Source organism: Salmo trutta, chromosome 33 (assembly GCF_901001165.1).
Source record: "Salmo trutta chromosome 33, fSalTru1.1, whole genome shotgun sequence".
Lineage (NCBI taxonomy): Eukaryota > Metazoa > Chordata > Actinopteri > Salmoniformes > Salmonidae > Salmo > Salmo trutta.
In genome coordinates this window covers 4,743,379-4,762,981 of record NC_042989.1, presented here as the reverse complement: position 1 = coordinate 4,762,981, position 19,603 = coordinate 4,743,379, and the positions used below count along the sequence as shown (strand labels likewise).

General features: G+C 42.6%; 1 protein-coding gene across 1 annotated transcript in view; it reads left to right on the top strand.

The window, feature by feature from the left end:
* Positions 1-358: 358 nt before the first annotated feature.
* The window catches only part of slc25a21 (solute carrier family 25 member 21), a 36,316-nt gene continuing 17,071 nt past the window's right edge, over positions 359-19,603 (top strand). The window contains exons 1-3 of the mRNA XM_029729572.1: positions 359-471; positions 14,973-15,039; positions 18,075-18,134. Of these exons, the coding sequence (XP_029585432.1) occupies positions 374-471; positions 14,973-15,039; positions 18,075-18,134 (225 nt within the window). The 5' untranslated portion in view covers positions 359-373. The remainder of the gene's footprint in view (positions 472-14,972; positions 15,040-18,074; positions 18,135-19,603) is intronic.

The window sequence follows — 19,603 nt, the reverse complement described above, 5'->3', positions numbered from 1 at the left end:
GTTAGCAGCATTCAGAGCTAGCTACGTAAAGCTTGGTCCTGGTCCTGGTGCTGGGGAGTTGAGGGGCTAATTGGATATAGGCTGGGTTAAGTAAATGTTTGACTTCTCCTCTGGGCTGGAGGGACCTGTGGTTAGGAGTGGAGGGAGGGAGTGAGGGAGGGAGCGAGGGAGGGAGGGAGGAGAGTAAATGGATAAGTGTGGACATTTACATGATAATTAGGACGATGATGTCCCTTTTGAAATCAATCTATGACATGCATGTAATCAACATTCCAAGACGAGAGTTTCTCAGGGAACAGCCCTGTCACTTCTCCAACTAAGCTGTTCCTAATATTTGCTGTACTCAGTGCGTATTGCATTTTGTTCTAATGAGATGTCATCTGTCAGGTTTCAGATCCAGAGAGGCACCAGTGATCCACACAACTACAAGAGCCTCGCTGACTGCTTTAGAACCATCTTCCGCAACGAAGGGTAAGTGTACTGCCAGCCAGTAGACATGTCCACCTTGTTTTAACCTTAATCGCACACGGTATAGCTAGTCTTCCTGTACTCGGCACAGTTGAGGCATTCAATGTATACCCTCATGTTTCCCTCTAAAACAGGTATGTGTTCCTATGTTATTTAGTGTGTAGACAAATAACATGGCAAGGTGCCACCTGGTGGGAGTTTAACTGAAACGATGGTGACCTCTAGTATAAATGATTGTTGATGTTTTTCAATCGTTTTTTTTTTGTCTGTATTCTGATTTCCCTGTTAGCATTTTTCGTCATGAATCTTGTTCTGGAGGCAGCTCTGCAAAGTGGTCACAAGCTGGCACAGCCACAAAGTCATACAATCTGATTTTAAACCTAACCTTAACCACACTGCTAACCTTAATGCCTAACCCTAACCTTGAATACATTTTAGTTTTCATACATTTTTTCAATATAGCCAATGTTGACTTTGCAGCTGGCCATCAGTGCATTCGGAAAGTATTCAGGCACTCTGGAGCAGGTTTTCATCATGGATCTCTCATCAGACCAGAGAATCTTGTTTCTCATGGTCTGCGAGTCCTTTAGGTGCCTTTTGGCAAATTCCAAGCGGGCTGTTATGTGTTTTTTACTGAAGAGTGGCTTCCGTCTGGCCGCTCTACAATAAAGGCCTGATTGGTGGAGTGCTGCAGAGATGGATGCACCTGAGCTCAATTTCAAGTCTCATAGCAAAGGGTCTGAATACTTATGTAAATAAGGTATTTCTGTTATTATTTGTAATACATTTTCAAAAATGTCTAAAACTGTTTTGTGTAGATTTCTGATGAAAACACGTGATTTAATCAAGTTTAGAATAAGGCTGTAACGTAACAAAATGTGGAAAAAGTCAAGGGGTCTGAATCCTTTCCGAAGGCACTGTATCTAAGGGGAAATCACTCAGTTCTGCCTCCAGGACAAGACTCGTGGCAATAAATGCCAACCTGCTGTTCATTAGGGAAGTTATCCAACATTTAGTTCTATTTCTAACAGAGAGGTAAGTAAATGCTCGGTATCGAGTGCCGTTTTGCTACATTTTCAGTAAGTAGAACTCACTCTGAAATACTCTCACTCTGAAATAATACAACACATGGGGCTTCTCTTCCTCTCACTCGCCATCCCTCTGGTAAAAGTGTCTCTCTCGCTCTTTCTCTCTTTCTCTGGTGAAAGGGTTTTTCTCCCTCCCCTCTGGTCCTGTGTCAAGGCAGTGAGACGGAGACAGTGTACAGAGCCAGGTGAAAGTGTGTGCCACTCAGCCTGTTTATGGACAGCCGACAGCTTTATAGTGGATATAAAATTGATGTGTGAGCGTGTGTGTGTGCTGAGAGGCTGCCCGGTGACAGTTGGGGAACTTCTTTGCTGGCTAACAGCCCACAAACCCTGCTACTGTTGGTGTGTGTGTGTGTGTGTGTGCGTGCGTGCGTGCGTGCGTCAAATCAAATAAATTCAAATTGTATTTGTCACATGCGCCGAATACAACAGGTGTAGACCTGACAGTGAAATGCTGACTTACAAGCCCTTAACCAACAATGCAGTTTTAACAAAAAATAAGAGTTAAGAAAATATTAGCAAAATAAACTCAAGTTTAAAAAGTAACACAATAAAATAACATTAACGAGGCTATATACAGGGGGTACCGGTACCGAGTCAGTGTGCGGCGGTACAGGTTAGTTGAGGTCATATGTAGGGGTGAAGTGACTACGCATAGATGGTAAACAGCAAGTAGCAGCAGCCAATACAAAATAGTCCGGGTTTAGTCCCAGGCTCTTTAGCTTAGTGATGAGCTTTGAGGCCCCTATGGTGTGTGCGCTCGCGCTCGTGTGCATGCGTGTGCGTGGGGGAGTGTGTTTGAGTATGTGTCTGTATTACTGTTATTTCGACTTCTCACTTTATCTACTTGTAAAGAACCATTTGATGACATAGCACATTTCATAGTACATACCGTTACTGCTAGTTTTACTCCTACTTTTATACTTTTAAATATGTGTTTACCACTTACCTTATTGTGTTACTGTTGTTACTTTTTTGCTCTATATTTTGATATTTCACTGTTGAGAGGTAGCATGCAGGTAGGCATGTCATTATATTGCACCATTTACACCCCGCTGTATCCTGTGTAGAGGTTTTCTAAACTTGGATTTGATGTCATTTTGATTTGATTAGATGTAGTTTTTACGGTAAGGATGCTTGGCATTTCAGGAGACATGGGTGTAAGAAGGGAATGCACCAGTGCTATGTCTCTGGATATATTCAGCCAGGAGGGCTGTACTGCTCAGAAATGGCATCCCAGCAAGCAGGGCTCACCTGCTGGGCAACAGGAGATGCAATTCAGCCATTACAGGAAACAGGCCTTCAAGTTGGTGGTTGAAAATATTACTGGTATGCTGGGTATTTGGTGTAATTGATGCAGAGAGAATCTGCCTCTCAGCCAGCTAGGAGTGACGCAATAAAACATGCCATTAAGATGACTTTATGTCAGTATACCCGCATCAGTCAGCCTGCTGTCCTCCGCTCCTGTACATGCTACTCCACCACATGGGCCTCTGTCCTCCCCACCTGTGGTCTGATGTTCCTCAGTCAGCCTGCTGTCCTCCGCTCCTGTACATGCTACTCCACCACGTGGGCATCTGTCCTCCCCACCTGTGGTCTGATGTTCCTCAGTCAGCCTGCTGTCCTCCGCTCCTGTACATGCTACTCCACCACGTGGGCCTCTGTCCTCCCCACCTGTGGTCTGATGTTCCTCAGTCAGCCTGCTGTCCTCCGCTCCTGTACATGCTACTCCACCACGTGGGCCTCTGTCCTCCCCACCTGTGGTCTGATGTTCCTCAGTCAGCCTGCTGTCCTCCGCTCCTGTACATGCTACTCCACCACGTGGGCCTCTGTCCTCCCCACCTGTGGTCTGATGTTCCTCAGTCAGCCTGCTGTCCTCCGCTCCTGTACATGCTACTCCACCACGTGGGCCTCTGTCCTCCCCACCTGTGGTCTGATGTTCCTCAGTCAGCCTGCTGCCCTCCGCTCCTGCACATGCTACTCCACCACGTGGGCCTCTGTCCTCCCCACCTGTGGTCTGATGTTCCTCAGTCAGCCTGCTGTCCTCTGCTCCTTACAGGCTTGGCATTCTGGGCCTATTCTGATTGAACCAGCGATCAGACTATCTGCATTTTCAGCTAATTACAGTTGAAGTTGGAAGTTTACATACATCCTTAGCCAAATACATTTAAATTCAGTTTTTCACAATTCCTTACATTTAATCCTTGTAAAAATCCCTGTCTTAGGTCAGTTAGGATCACCACTTTATTTTAAGAATGTGACATGTCAGAATAATAGAAGAGAGTGATTTATTTAAGCTTTTCTTTCTTTCATCACATTCCCAGAGGGTCAGAAGTTTACATACACTCAATTAGTATTTGGTAGCATTGCCTTGAAATTGTTTAACTTGGGTCAAACGTTTCGGGTAGCCTTCCACAAGCTTCACACAATAAGTTGGGTGAATTTTGGTCAATTCCTCCTGACAGAGCTGGTGTAACTTAGTCAGGTTTGTAGACCTCCTTGCTCGCACACACTTTTTCAGTTCTGCCCACAAATGTTCTATAGGATTGAGGTCAGGGCTTTGTGATGGCCACTCCAATACCTTGACTTTGTTGTCCTTAACTTTGGAAGTATGTCTGTGGTTATTGTCCATTTGGAAGACCCATTTGCGACCAAGCTTTAACTTCCTGACTGATGTCTTGAGATGTTGCTTCAATATATCCACATAATTTTCCTACCTCATGATGCCATCTATTTTGTGAAGTGCACCAGTCCCGCCTGCAGCAAAGCACCCCCACAACATGATGCTGTCACCCCCGTACTTCACGGTTGGGATGGTGTTCTTCAGCTTGCAAGCCTCCCCGTTTTTCCTCCAAACATAACGATGGTCATTATGGCCAAACAGTTCTATTTTTGTTTCACCAGACCAGAGACATTTCTCCAAAAAGTACAATCTTTGTCCCGATGTGCAGTTGCAAACTGTAGTCTGCATTTTTTATGGCGGTTTTGGAGCAGTGGCTTCTTCCTTGCTGAGCGGCCTTTCAGGTTATGTTGATATAGGACTCGTTTTACTGTGGATATATAGATACTTTTGTACCTGTTTCCTCCAGCATCTTCACAAGGTCTTTTGCTGTTGTTCTGGGATTGATTTGCACTTTTCACACCAAAGTACGTTCATCTCTAGGAGACAGAACGCGTCTCCTTCCTGAGCGGTTTGAAAACTGCGTGGTCTCATGGTGTTTACACTTGTGTACTATCGTTTGTACAGATGAACATGGTACTTTCAGGCGTTTGGAAATTGCTCCCAAGGATAAACCAGACTTCAATTGTTTTTCTGAGGTCTTGGCTGATTTCTTTAGATTTTCCCATGATGTCAAGCAAAGAGGCAGTGAGTTTGAAGGTAGGCCTTGAAATACATCCACAGGTACACCTCCAATTGACTCAAATGATGTCAATTAGCCTATCAGAAGCTTCTAAAGCCATGACATAATTTTCTGGAATTTTCCAAGCTCTTTAAAGGCACAGTCAACTTAGTGTATATAAACTTCTGACCCACTGGAATTGTGATACAATGAATTATAAGTGAAATAATCTGTCTGTAAACAATTGTTGATAAAATGACTTGTGTCATGCACAAAGTAGATGTCCTAACCGACTTGACTGTGGAGTGGTTGAAAAACGAGTTTTAATGACTCCAACCTAAGTGTATGTAAACTTCCGACTTCAACTAAATATATAATTGTAATTATTCGTGTTTAATTGTTTCTCCCTCTGCGGTGTATTACTCTTTTTCAAGCTTATTCAACCTCATTTTTCATTGATGTAGCAGTGCCTGTGTAAAATCACTGGGGAAGCCAAGCCTGGAAAAAAAATCCATATTACAACCTAGGTGTTGTGATAATTGTGTTGTTTGTTCTATAACATGTTAGTTCATATGCCTTGACACTATGATATATCGGCCTAACACCGTACACAACCCGCACGTCATCATGTGCAAATTGATTTTGTCCCCCCCACACCAAATGTGATCACGACACGCAGGTCAATATAAATATATTTTTTGGTCTCCTTTTTCTCTTCTCTTCTTTGACAGCAGCTTTTCTCTCTTCTCGATGGGAAATTAGTCTTTGGGGTCTTCAATAATACTCTGTAATTGTTATAGTATTTATATTTAGAGTATATTACAGTATTTCATGTGCTTGTCTTCAGCAGCCGCGTATTATCCCCATGGAAAGCAGCTCTTCTCTCTCTCCTCTATAGACCAATTATCAGTGTTAGTATATGTTGGCTGAGTCTGTAATCACTCTCCAGTAGCTAGTACCAAGATCACCTCCAGGCCTAACCACTTAGTTATAATTTATACAAATACTACCAGGGCTCCACTGTTGTGGAATTATTATTAAAAATAAACGGCTCTTGTCGGTTCAGGCCGAGGACTGAGCTAACACCGACTTAACACTCTGTCTCTCTGTCTGTCAGTCTCAGGCTGCGGAGGAGTAACTTGAAACCCTCGGCACCAGCTTGGCAATTAAGCTAAAAAGGAAAGCAAATAAATGAAAATCTTCCCATCTGTAACTCAGTTCCTAAAACACTTCCTTGGTTTTGATATTGATAATGGAGGTATAAAGGATGTTGTAAAGAGAAAAGGGAAGTCGCACATTCCAGGTCTCACTTTTAGCGTAGAAATACTGTAGCTACATTTACTAAATGATTACTGTGTTAAATCAAGTTTTTAAATCAAGGTTTTTGTATGAAGTAATAGTCCGTTTCCGTAAAAATGTTTATCTGTTCCCTGTAAGTGTGTGTGTGTGTCTATATATGCAAGTGGTTGTGACTTGTACGGCTGTGTGAAATGCCTCAGCGGCACTCATCTTGCCGCATTGTGTGGCGCCACGTGGTTCGGCTGAGTGCGGGAGCAGGGCGCATGCTTCATTCATCTGCTAAGTGTCTGTGTCTGGAGCCAAACAACAAAAAAACAGCCAGTATATTTTCAGCCTTCACATTATAACAGCCTCTCTCTCTCTCTCTGACAGTATATTCTCAGCCGTCCCGATTCAAACAGCCTTTCAACCAGCCAGCCAGTATATTCTCAGCCCGCCCCTCTCTCTGTTAGTCACTATATTATCAGCCCTCAGCTAGATTCATAGCTGCGTCACCCTGCATTAGGGGCTTTTTACAGTCCTGTGGGTTAACCACCTCCAGAAGCCCTGATATCCTCCTTCTGCTCACTCCCCTCAGGTTGCCCGGCAGTCCCAAATCACCTTCCTGCTTCTCTGTTCTACTTCCTCCTCTTCTTCATTTACTTTAGTTGGGCTTGATTGAGCTTGCCTGGCGCAATCAACCCCCCCCCCCAACAAAAAAATTGTTTTATTCCCAAATCATGTAAACCGCACACATCGGGGGGGGCAGTCTCAAATCAAACACTCAAAGTATTTGTAAGATTTCAAATAGTATTTGAACCCAGGTGTATGCAATTCAGTAGTTTCATATGAACAGTTGGTGGGTTTATTGGTTGTGTCCGATTAGTTGTTGATGACCTCTAGAAGAGCAGTGTTTTTGTGATGTAACCTGACCGGTGTGCCTTGAGTCCTATTTCAGCTCCCTTGGGTTTCTCTTCCAGGCAATTTCAAGGTTAAAACAGTCACTGGGGAAACAGCAATATTTGCAGATGAAGCATGCAGGTTGTTTACCGGTTGTTGAAGAGGGAGAGAATGTCCTGCTTGTGACCCTTCCTGTTTCTCATGGTACAGCCGGTGTGAGACCGAACCAGAGCAACATTAGCCTATTCAACACATTATTCAAGGCTTTCTCAACCACAAATACTGGTTGTTTTTCGACAAGATTTATCGCATTGCCACATTTCAATTGAATTTATTAGCACTCTTATCTTGTTAATCGCGTCTTGTTTGTCATCTTATAGCTCCATTATCTGATTTGACTTGTTTCTCGCTTTGTGTTGTCATTTTGAGCATTTAAAACAGATGGAGGCTATGAGTTTAGGAAGGTTAAGTTTTATGAAAATCTAAGACAAACCACTGACTATGTACGCTCTCTGTCACACACACACACACATACACACACACTGGCCAGCTGGGCCCACAGTAGCCTCAGTAGCCATGGGAGAAAATTTGTTTAGGAAAGCCAAAAAGGGACTTAGTGTGTATTTTACATTTAAAATCAAATCAGGATTCAAATGAACCTCGGTCACATGAGCTCTGAGTTTGTCTGTAACAAATGTCAGTCCTCCTTTCTCACCTGGTGGCTATGTAGACTGACCACACCCGGGAAATCTGTGGTTGGCATTTGCATGGACAAACAAGACACAGACCAGGATCTTCCGTCCTTCTGTGTATGCGAAACAATTGGTAACATTTTACTACGGATGACAAGTGTAACCCTTCATTATGGGCTTGCAAGGCTTTGTGAGACTTGTCATGAGCATGTTTTCCTCCCTTGTAATGTCGTACTGTCATCTCATAATGATCCTGACGAAATAACCGCCGTTTCGAGCAGTTACAAAGTTATTAAGCTTTATACCTGTCGGTTTTCAGGGTTGCCAAACAACCCTACTAAACAGCCATCCATTTGGACCCCAATAATAAGAGGGAGAGGATATAGCCTACAGAATGTGTATGTCTTATCGATATAGAACACATGTATGCGTGTGGACAGGGAGGACAGGGCGGTGTAGCCAGCGTGACTGATGGTATAGGAACCCCTGCTTCTCTATTGTGGAAACACGCCTCGGAAGACGACACGCGGTGATGTTATCGGCCGTTTGGCTTACAGGTGTCAATATTATGGTTTCAGAAAGTCGAGATTTAGCTAGTGATAGTACCCCTAGAGCAGAACAGGGCAGTCTACTTTGTCTGCCGCACTGAACCACAGCTCATTCTGAAAACACACACATTCAAATGAGGGGGGGGAAAACAGTCTATTCCACCAACACCTGAGGTTTTATTAAAGACTACCCAGCCTAGTGATTAGGCAGTATCATAGAGGTCATAACATCAGGGTTGTTACAGGTGGTAGTAACTGTACTTCCTCTAGTTGTTTATGCAGGTTTCACACCAACTACTATCTCATGCATAATGATCGCACGTGCCTTAGAGCTATGAAAAGACAATGGCCGTCATTTAGCAATGCAAATGTGCACATGGTTTATCGATACCAAGTAATCAGAGGGGCAAATGTGGCTGACCGTCACAAAAGGATTCCGGAACTCGATATCTTCTGTGGAACTTTCATTTCCATTCCAAGAAACAAATGTCACTGCAAACCTCAGATAGGATTAATGTTACGATAGTGAGTCTGAGTAGAGTGTCTGTTTGAATGAATAGGGTTATCATTCCCAGCAATTAAATTGGTAAGATTGGCTTCCAGTGCAGCGTTGTGACAAAGACTGTTGTCAGGTTCACGTTTATATAACTAGATCGCACAGTTTATTTGCTTATCAGACAACTGACTGAGGCCACTTTTAGCGTACCTAAACCAGCACTTCATTTTAGGAAGCAACTCTGTCTTGTATCGTTATCCCTAAAGAGGACAATTAATACTCTGTTTCACTTAAAAAGCCAATCCGCTGTTGAAACAATAACAAACTGGTGAAAAGCTGAGGGATGGGCATGGAGAAATGTAACCACTCTCAAATTCCTAAACTGAGCTATGGATGCAAGGACTGAACATTCATGATATCAAAATTATCTTTTTAACTGTGTTTTGAGGCTAAACAGTGTTTTGTTTACATTTACAATGTTTACAGAAAATGGAGTAAAACAAGCTTATATTTTGGGTTCTGATGTGACGGTTGAACTAAGCTCATGAGGCATTTCTAAGGTGTATTCTTCAAGAATCAATGGATATATATCATTCATTTATAAGTGAAAAAACGGTTGTAGCAACTCCCAGATTGTCCCTTTTAAGGTTGATTTGAGAAAATGATGTTATTTTTTAGTTTGTTTTATTGAACAATAACACAATACAAGTAAATATACAGACAAGAGTACATGAACTTCAAAAGAAAATGTACATTTGTCAACAAGTATCGTATTTTGGTACCTATACTGCTTTTTTGTTTTCACATTTACTGATGATTTCCTAAAAAAAAAAGGTTCAGTTGTAAATTAAATAGGGGGTTGTTCTCCACCCACTTCATCTTATGAATAAAGAAACTTCCAAGAAGAATAAGCTAATAAACTATGAAAACGTAATTGGGGTCCATATCAGTTGGTTCAAAATATCCGAACATTCCAAATAAACATGACGTTTTTTCCCTTAAAGTGGAACTGACAGCGTTTAAGCAACATATCTTAATAAGATCTGTTTCATATACACCCCCAGAGAGAATATGACACCTACTTTTCCGTTTTCTGACAAGCGAGCACTTAGATATGGTTGTTTTCACGTTTGCATAAATTCATAGAATGTTGGGAATGACTTATAGTAGCTAGTAGCTAACTAACATTAGGTTTCGTGTTTTTAGCTTGCCTAATAAATAACTAGCTACATAAATGGATACGCTAGCCCAGGGGTGTCAAACCCAGTCAGCGCATGGGCCTTATTGAAAGAACAATGAATTCACCGGCCAGACATGTTTTTATAAAAGAAAACTGCAACTGCGACCCAAACTGGGCATTGTTTTATTTATTTTTTTAAATGTGGCCCTTTATAATGTCCAATTATGTACGTGTATATATAGTATTTTAACATTACAACAAAATAAGAGATAAATCATATTTGTCAAGCCTTTGCTGCTATGCTTGCAGATGTGCATAATATGCTGCTACCCTAATCAAAAAGTATTTAACAACTCCAAATAACAAAAACGTAGCTGTACGTTTTAAGGTTTAAACTTATAACATGTTTTTCTTTTTTTTTGCACTGCATGGATCACTGGTGCGGTTGAACGCAGCATTGCTGTATGATGCGCTCAAAATGTCTTGTAGTTGAGTAGCCAGCCTAGGCTACAGCTCAGATATTGCTGTATTAGGGCTACATGTTTCTCCTTTGCGTGGTGTTTTGTTGCAGGCTTTGTTTTATGGTTATTCATTGTCAAAAATGTCAAAACCGAAGCCAGACTGCAAACATTTTAGTAGCCTAGCTAGGACTGTTGCTCTGTACTTTCCCTCCACTGCGCGGTAAACCGGACACACAAAAGCAGCGCAATTTAAGTTGAATTTACCAATGCGAGCGCATCAGGCTGTAATTTCAGAAAGTAGATGACTCAACTGTTGAGTTATTTGTACCCGCTTGTGTGTCCTATTCGGCCCGCGGGCCTATTAGCTACGTTATGACTGACCTGTGATCATTTGATTGTATTTTGTTTAATTTATTTACATACCCAGCCTTATTTACAGTCATCTGTTTTTGTTCTAAATATTGAGTCAAACTGAAACAGTGCATCCCGAATGGGTGGAGGCAGCAAACAATGTACCAGACCAGTTGTGATTTACAACCTGATAGCAATATTGTTTGGACTTCCAAGACATGTATTGGTGAATTATATTAATCATGCATTGAACTGCATCCATCTATTCTGCCAACAATGCCTTACCATATGTCATGGAATTCTGAGACAAATATAACCTATTTTTAGTCTGTTTCATATCTGCGAAGTAGTTAAATCGCTGTTAGTTCCACTTTAAAATAAAGTATTCTAAATACATCCACAATCTTCTGATGTGAGAAAATAGTTTCTTTTCCAGGTGAGATGAGGGCAGTGGAAAGGTAGGACCCTAAATGGCAGGTAATCCAAGAACGGAAACAAGGAGACAGCCAGTGCTTCAATAAGTATCAAATATTCAACTTGATACCAGAGGTCTCTTGGAATAATCTAAACCTGTCCCCTAAATGCAAGCAGGTGGGGACCATGTTTACTGTTACACTTAGCTATAAAGATTTAGACCTGTTCTACCTGTCTTGATTTGTTTGAGGCAGGCGGTCAATTTGGAGTGAAAGGGAAGGCCAGTGGGGTGCTTGTGGAGGTTTACACAGTGTTACCTACAGAGTAACCAATACAGACCGGGGTTCAAATACTATTTGAAATCTTTCAAATACTTTGAGTGTTCGCTTTGGAATGCCAGGTGGGTAGTGGTTGCACTTTTGGGATGTTTCTATTGGTTATATTTCATTAGGCAAGCTTACTCAAGCACAGGCGGTTTTAGAAATGATTTCGAATAGTATTTTAACCCAGGTCAGAACCAGTGACATAAAAGGATGTGGTATGCGTTCAGGATGTGATATACGTTCAGGATGTGATATACGTTCAGGATGTGATATACGTTCAGGATGTGGTATACGTTCAGGATGTGGTATACGTTCAGGATGTGATATACGTTCAGGATGTGGTATACGTTCAGGATGTGGTATACGTTCAGGATGTGGTATACGTTCAGGATGTGGTATGCGTTCAGGATGTGGTATACGTTCAGGATGTGGTATACGTTCAGGATGTGGTATACGTTCAGGATGTGATATACGTTCAGGATGTGATATACGTTCAGGATGTGATATGCGTTCAGGATGTGGTATACGTTCAGGATGTGGTCGCTCTGGATAAGAGCGTCTGCTAAATGACTTAAATGTAAATGTAAATGTATACGTTCAGGATGTGATATACGTTCAGGATGTGATATACGTTCAGGATGTGGTATACGTTCAGGATGTGGTATACGTTCAGGATGTGGTATACGTTCAGGATGTGATATACGTTCAGGATGTGGTATACGTTCAGGATGTGATATGCGTTCAGGATGTGATATGCGTTCAGGATGTGATATGCGTTCAGGATGTGATATACGTTCAGGATGTGATATACGTTCAGGATGTGATATACGTTCTGTGTGCAGTATGTTGTCACATAAGGACAGGTGTGGAGGAACTGCTAATTCATACAACGCCTTTTTGTGCTTTCTTTGCAGAAATGGATAACATACGAGTCATTCCATGTCAGTTTAGAAGGCCACTACACACAGATTGTTCTGAAATCGTTTATGTAGGTAGAGACCGCTAAGATTAGCATTCCTGAAACATTATTTTGTTGAAATTGAATATGATCTCTGAGAAATTAAGCTAATTTGATTGCACCCAAATTAGCCATTTCTATTCAAAGTATTTTTTAATCGGATTCCTCATGTCTTACTCATTATTAGGAAGAATGATGGTCCAAATCGGATATTAAATATCGAAGATTATATGAATCCTATAAATTAAAATAGACCATTTGGGTGCAATCAATTAGCTTAATTTGTCAGAGATCAAATTATATTTCAACAAAATAATGTTTCAGGAATGCTACTCTTATCTGTTTCTAACTTGGGAAACGACTTCAGAACATTCTGAGATGGTGGGTGTCCTCTTTCTTGTGCTTTTTAGCTGGAGAAGGTTTCCCATATACAGTACATAGGCATGATTGACAGCAGGGTAACATAAGCACAGTTTGGACCACTATCAACCAGTATATTCCGAGTAAAGAGCAAAAATAGCCATAGGCAGGTCAAGGTAAGGTAAAGGGATGTACATCTTGTACACTAATAGTTGTACTAGTTCCCGTCCTGACAGACACCTCGTTAAGTTCGCTGATGATACTGCCTTGATCAGCCTGTTACATGTTGACGAGGACAAACATGGCCCGGTCCTAAATGACTTTGTAGAGGCGGTGTGACGAATCACACTTGGTCCTCAATACCAACAAGACCAAAGAGATGTGCATAGACTTCAGGAAGCGTACAACACCTACCTCTGCAACATCTATCAGAGGTCAGAACATAGAGATTGTAGAGGAATAGAGATATCTGGGTGTCCTCTTGGACAATAAGCTTCAGTGGAGTAAATGTACAGACCTGATCTACAGAAAGAGCCAACAGAGACTGTACTTTCTCAAAAAGCTGGGATCTTTTAATGTAGACTGTACTATACTGACTCTGTTTTACAAATCTTTCACTGAGAGTATTTGAACTTTTTGTATTGTTTGTTGGTTTGGCAATGCCACTGTCAGCCAGAGAAATATGCTGAGAAGTATTATCACCACAGCAAGCAAGGTACTGGGAGTCAAACAGACAGGCCTGGATGAGATCTTTAAGGTCAGGGCCCTCCGCAAGGCTCACAAAATTACTTTAGACCCAAGCCACCCCCTGTAGCTGGACTTTGAACTACTCCCCTCTGGGTGCAGGTATAGGGCACCCCTCAGCAGGAAAAACACAACTAGACAATAATGTGTGCCAGGTGTGATATCCCTCCTAAACAGCTCGGGCTAATGTTCCTATCCACCCAGTAAGGCCAGCAGGCTAATGTTCCTATCCACCCAGTAAGGCCAGCAGGCTAATGTTCCTATCCACCCAGTAAGGCCAGCAGGCTAATGTTCCTATCCACCCAGTAAGGCCAGCAGGCTAATGTTCCTATCCACCCAGTAAGGCCAGCAGGCTAATGTTCTATCCACCAGTAGCCAGGCTAATGTTCCTATCCACCCAGTAAGGCCAGCAGGCTAATGTTCCTATCCACCCAGTAAGGCCAGCAGGCTAATGTTCCTATCCACCCAGTAAGGCCAGCAGGCTAATGTTCCTATCCACCCAGTAAGGCCAGCAGGCTAATGTTCCTATCGACCCAGTAAGGCCAGCAGGCTAATGTTCCTATCCACCCAGTAAGGCCAGCAGGCTAATGTTCCTATCCACCCAGTAAGGCCAGCAGGCTAATGTTCCTATCCACCCAGTAAGGCCAGCAGGCTAATGTTCCTATCCACCCAGTAAGGCCAGCAGGCTAATGTTCCTATCCACCCAGTAAGGCCAGCAGGCTAATGTTCCTATCCACCCAGTAAGGCCAGCAGGCTAATGTTCCTATCCACTCAGTAAGGCCAACAGGCTAATGTTCCTATCCACCCAGTAAGGCCAGCAGACTAATGTTCCTATCCACCCAGTAAGATCAGCAGGCTAATGTTCCTATCCACCCAGTAAGGCTAACAGGCTAATGTTCCTATCCACCCAGTAAGGCCAGCAGACTAATGTTCCTATCCACCCAGTAAGGCCAGCAGACTAATGTTCCTATCCACCCAGTAAGGCCAGCAGGCTAATGTTCCTATCCACCCAGTAAGATCAGCAGGCTAATGTTCCTATCCACCCAGTAAGGCTAACAGGCTAATATTCCTATCCACCCAGTAAGGCCAGCAGACTAATGTTCCTATCCACCCAGTAAGGCCAGCAGGCTAATGTTCCTATCCACCCAGTAAGGCCAGCAGGCTAATGTTCCTATCCACTCAGTAAGGCCAGCAGGCTAGTCTCTTTTTATTGGTATGTAACTGTTATGAAAGTTGTATTGTCAATTTGTTTTGTATTTAAACGCCACTTTAAACGTGTACATGACACTGCCAGCAAATTTCCCCGTGGGGACAGTAAAAGTTGTCATGTTGCGTCATGTCTAATACTCAGTATATTTTTCTCTCGACAGTATATATGGCTTCTATAAGGGGATCCTCCCTCCAATCCTGGCTGAGACCCCAAAGAGAGCAGTTAAGGTAAGGCACAGGAAGTGCGACGCTATTCACCACGTGCACGGTCAACGCGCCAGGTTGCGTCACTCCTACGCAATGCTCGTCCCTCAGTGCAGGTGGAATCGCCGCGCTATCTGACGTAAGACAATGCAACACATGCCCACTAGAGCTGTGGGTGAGTCACCTGTGTGACAACCCAGTAGGTTCTGTTCGTTAGGGCCCATCATGGCAAAACGTTTTGCAATGGACCACCAAAGTGAGTGCTTCTTATTGGACAAGTTCAAATAGGACCTCCCTGTTTCACTCCATTTCCGAGTGTTTTCTTCCATTTCATGCTGAACACTTCTACTGTGTGAAAATGCTCGCTAATGCTGACATCCAGGGAACACAGCACACACAACCTCCTCTGGGTCACCAGTTCTGGTATCTGCTGCTGCGTTTGCCTCTGGGAATAGGAAGGTGTTGTGATGGTGAGACACATGCACAAAAACACACGCAGCAGCACCTCTCTCTGTCAGTGCCAGAGTACAGAATGTGCCACGGTTGTGTTCATTAGGCACCAAATGGAAGAAAACGGATGAAACCAGGAGGGACCACACCTGAATTTGTCCAATAAGAAATAAAAATGGTTGTTTTCCGTTGCAAAGCATTTTCCCTACCTCCCCCTCCTCTTGTAATGAGGTGTGTGCGTGCGTGCGTAAATACTCTCAGCGAGGAGACGGACAAATCACTTACCGAGCTAGAGCTGGCTGTGCGATTGTAGGGGGAAATTATAGTGAATTATAGGAAAAATTCAACCATTTTTTTTTAATGTTATATTGTTTTTGTACATCTCATATGATGCAAAACTCATCATACCGGATGTATATCTGCCTGCTTGAACAGCGAATAGCTCAGATACACATAAAACAAAAACAAATGACCCCGGGAATAGATAGAACATCACTCAGAGATGCACAAAAACAATATAACATTCAACATGGGTCAATCGTTCCTTTAAACAGCAGAAGTAATGGCCTCTGCAGGGTTTTTTGCCCTGAGCTCAGATAAACACATCTGCTGATTTGTCGCCAGGCTGATGCTCCTATTTCATTGTACATGAAATTCAGGAAGGAGATAGGAAGTTGTGCTTTTTGTGTCTCTAATTGAGGCCTAAGTCCTTGAGCATCACAACCCCACAAATCACTGTCCTAAGGGATGGTATTAATATAGAGCAACTGTTATTGGTTCAAATCTTGTTCAAAATTATATGGTGCCTTCAGAAACTATTCATGCTCCTTCACTTTTCCCACATTTTGTTGTGTTATAGCCTGAATTTTAAATGGATTAAATTGAGATTTTTTTTTTGTGTCACAGGCCCACACACTCAATACCCCATGTCAAAGTGGAATTGTGTTTTTCAAAAAATGTTTTACAAATTAATAGAAAATGAAAAGCTGAAATGTCTTGATGTCAATAAGTATCCAAACCCTATGGCAAGCCTAAATGCGTTCAGGAGTAAAGATGTGCTGAACAAGTCCCATAACAATTTGCATGGACTCTGTGTGCAGTAATAGTGTTTAACGTGATGCTTGAATGACTACCTCATCTCTGTACCCCACACATACAATTATCTGTAAGGCCCCACAGTCGAGCAGTGAATTTCAAACACAGATTCAACCACAAAGACCAGGGAGGTTTTCCAATGCCTCGTAAAGAAGGGATGGGTAAAGATAAAATAAGCAGACCGTGAATATCCCTTTGAGCATGGTGAAGTTATAAATTACACTTTGGATGGTGTATCAAAAACACCCAGTCACTACAAAGATACAGGCATCCTTCCTAACTCAGTTACCCGAGAGGAAGGAAACCCCTCAATTGTGACTTTAAAACAGCTACAGATTTTAATGGCTGAAATAGAAAACTGAGTATGGATGAACAACATTGAAGTTACTCCACAATACTAACCTAATTGACAGAGTGAAAAGAAGGAAGCCTGTACAGAATACAAATATTCCAAAATATGCATCCTGTTTGCAACAAGGCACTAAAGTAATACATAAAATGTGGCAAAGCTTTATGTTTGGGGCAAATCCAATACGACACATTACCACTCGCCAGTACCACTCGCCATATCTTCAAGCATAGTGGTGGTTGCATCATGTTATGGGTATTCTTATAATCGTTAAGGTCTGGGGAGTTTTTCAGGATAAAAAGAAATTGAATAGAGCTAAGAACAGGCAAAATCCTAGAGAAAAAACTGGTTCAGTCTACTTTCCACCAGACACTGGTAGATTAATTCACCTTTCAGCAGGACAATAACCTAAAACACAAGGCCAAATCTACACTGGAGTTGCTTACCAAGAAGACAGTGAATGTCCTGAGGGGCCGAGTTAGATTTTCAAGTAGATTTAATTAAAAACTATGGCAATAGCTGAAAATGGTTGTCTAGCAGTGATCAACAACAAATTTGTTGATAATTTTGTAAATAATAATGGGCAAATGTTGCACAACCCAGGTGTGGAAAGCTCTTAGAGTCTTACCCAGAAAGAGTCCCAGCTGTAATCACTGCCAATGGTGCTTCGACAAAGTATTGACTCAGGGGTGTGAATACTTATGTAAATGAGAGTGTATTTTCAATACATTTGCAAAAATTTCAAAAAAGATGTTCTCAGTTTGTCATTATGGGGTTAGATGTGGTAATGAATCCATTTTGAATCCAGACTGTAACACAACAAAATGTGGAATAAGTCAAGGGGTATGAGTACTTTCTGAAGGCACTGTATGTGTGCATCATAGTGGGCATACAGTGAGGGGAAAAAAGTATTTGATCCCCTGCTGATTTTGTACGTTTGCTGTTCAAATAAGCCTACCATTAAAATGATAGACTGATCATTTCTTTGTCAGTGGGCAAACACAAAATCAGCAGGGGATCAAATACATTTTCCCCCTCACTGTACATGTAAGTGCAAGTATTCCCACCATTGTGTGACTGTGTGTGTCTTTATGTAATGAGTCTGTCTAAAACTTCCTCCTCCTGGCTTGGACACCTCATTTCTCTTCATCTCTTCTCTCCATAGTTCTTCACCTTCGAACAGTACAAGAAGCTGCTGAGTCTCACCGGTCTGTCCGCTGGTCTAGTAAGTTACACAAACACACACTCAGACAACTATGGGCCGTGCTTTTTCACTTCAGATTTTCCACACACACAAAACAAAAGCACCCAAGTATATCTAACCCCATCACTCAAGCCCCGGTAGATGTGTATCCACTGACTGACCGTCAACATTCTTACCTTGACTAAGAATTTTCTTCTGGCTGACTGTGTGAGTCAGATGTGTAACTGAGACAGAGTCACCTCTACAAGGAATGACCCCGCCTCCCCACCCAGCATCCATTCAGCTGACAGATGTGTGTCAGCTGGGATTTCTGAGTGATGGATGGCCTACCTGTGCTAGCCCGTACCTGTATGCACTTCACAATGACTAGCCTAGATGTACCTGATCTGGCACTGCGTAACTACCGCAGAGTGTTTGCATAGCCATCCACGGAGAAATGTTTACCTGTCCCATCAATCACTCCTCTCCACCCCCCCCCCCCTCCTCCACCCCCTTCAGTCTCTCTCAGCGGCCTCCCCCTCTCCTCCCTACCTCCTCCCCTCTCTAAGCCTCCCACAACCAACCCACCCTCCCCTCGGGCGATGTGTGGTTATGTAATGTACTTTGGTGCGAAAAGTGCAAATCTATCCCAGAACAACAGCAAAGGACCTTGTGAAGATGCTGGAGGAAACAGGTGCAAAAGTATCTATATCCACAGTAAAGCGAGTCCTATATCGACATAACCTGAAAGGCCTCTCAGCAAGGAAGAAGCCTGTGCTCCAAAACCGCCATAAAAAAGCCAGACTACGGTTTGCAACTGCACATGGGGATCAAGATTGTACTTTTGGGAGAAATGTCCTCTGGTCTGATGAATCAAAAATAGAACTGTTTGGCCATAATGACCATCGTTATGTTTGGAGGAAAAAGGGGGAAGCTTGCAAGCCGAAGAACACCATCCCAACCGTGGAGCACGGGGGTGGCAGCATCATGTTGTGGGGGTGCTTTACTGCAGGAGGGACTGGTGCACTTCACAAAATAGATGGCATCATGAGGATGGAAAATTATGTGGATATATTGAAGCAACGTCTCAAGACATCAGTCAGGAAGTTAAAGCTTGGTCGCAAATGGGTCTTCCAAACGGACAATGACCCCAAGCATTCTTCCAAAGTTGTGGCAAAATGGCTTAAGGACAACAAAGTCAAGGTATTGGAGTGGCCATCACAAAGCCCTGACCTCAATCCTATAGAACATTTGTTGGCAGAACTGAAAAAGCGTGTGCAAGCAAGGAGGCCTACAAACCTGACTCAGTTACACCAGCTCTGTCAGGAGGAATGGGCCAAAATTCATCCAACATATTGTGGGAAGCTTGTGGAAGGCTACCCGAAACGTTTGACCCAAGTTAAACAATTTAAAGGCAATGCTACCATACTAATTGAGTTTATGTAAACTTCTGACCCACTGGGAATGTGATGAAAGAAATAAAAGCTGAAATAAATCATTCTCTCTACTTT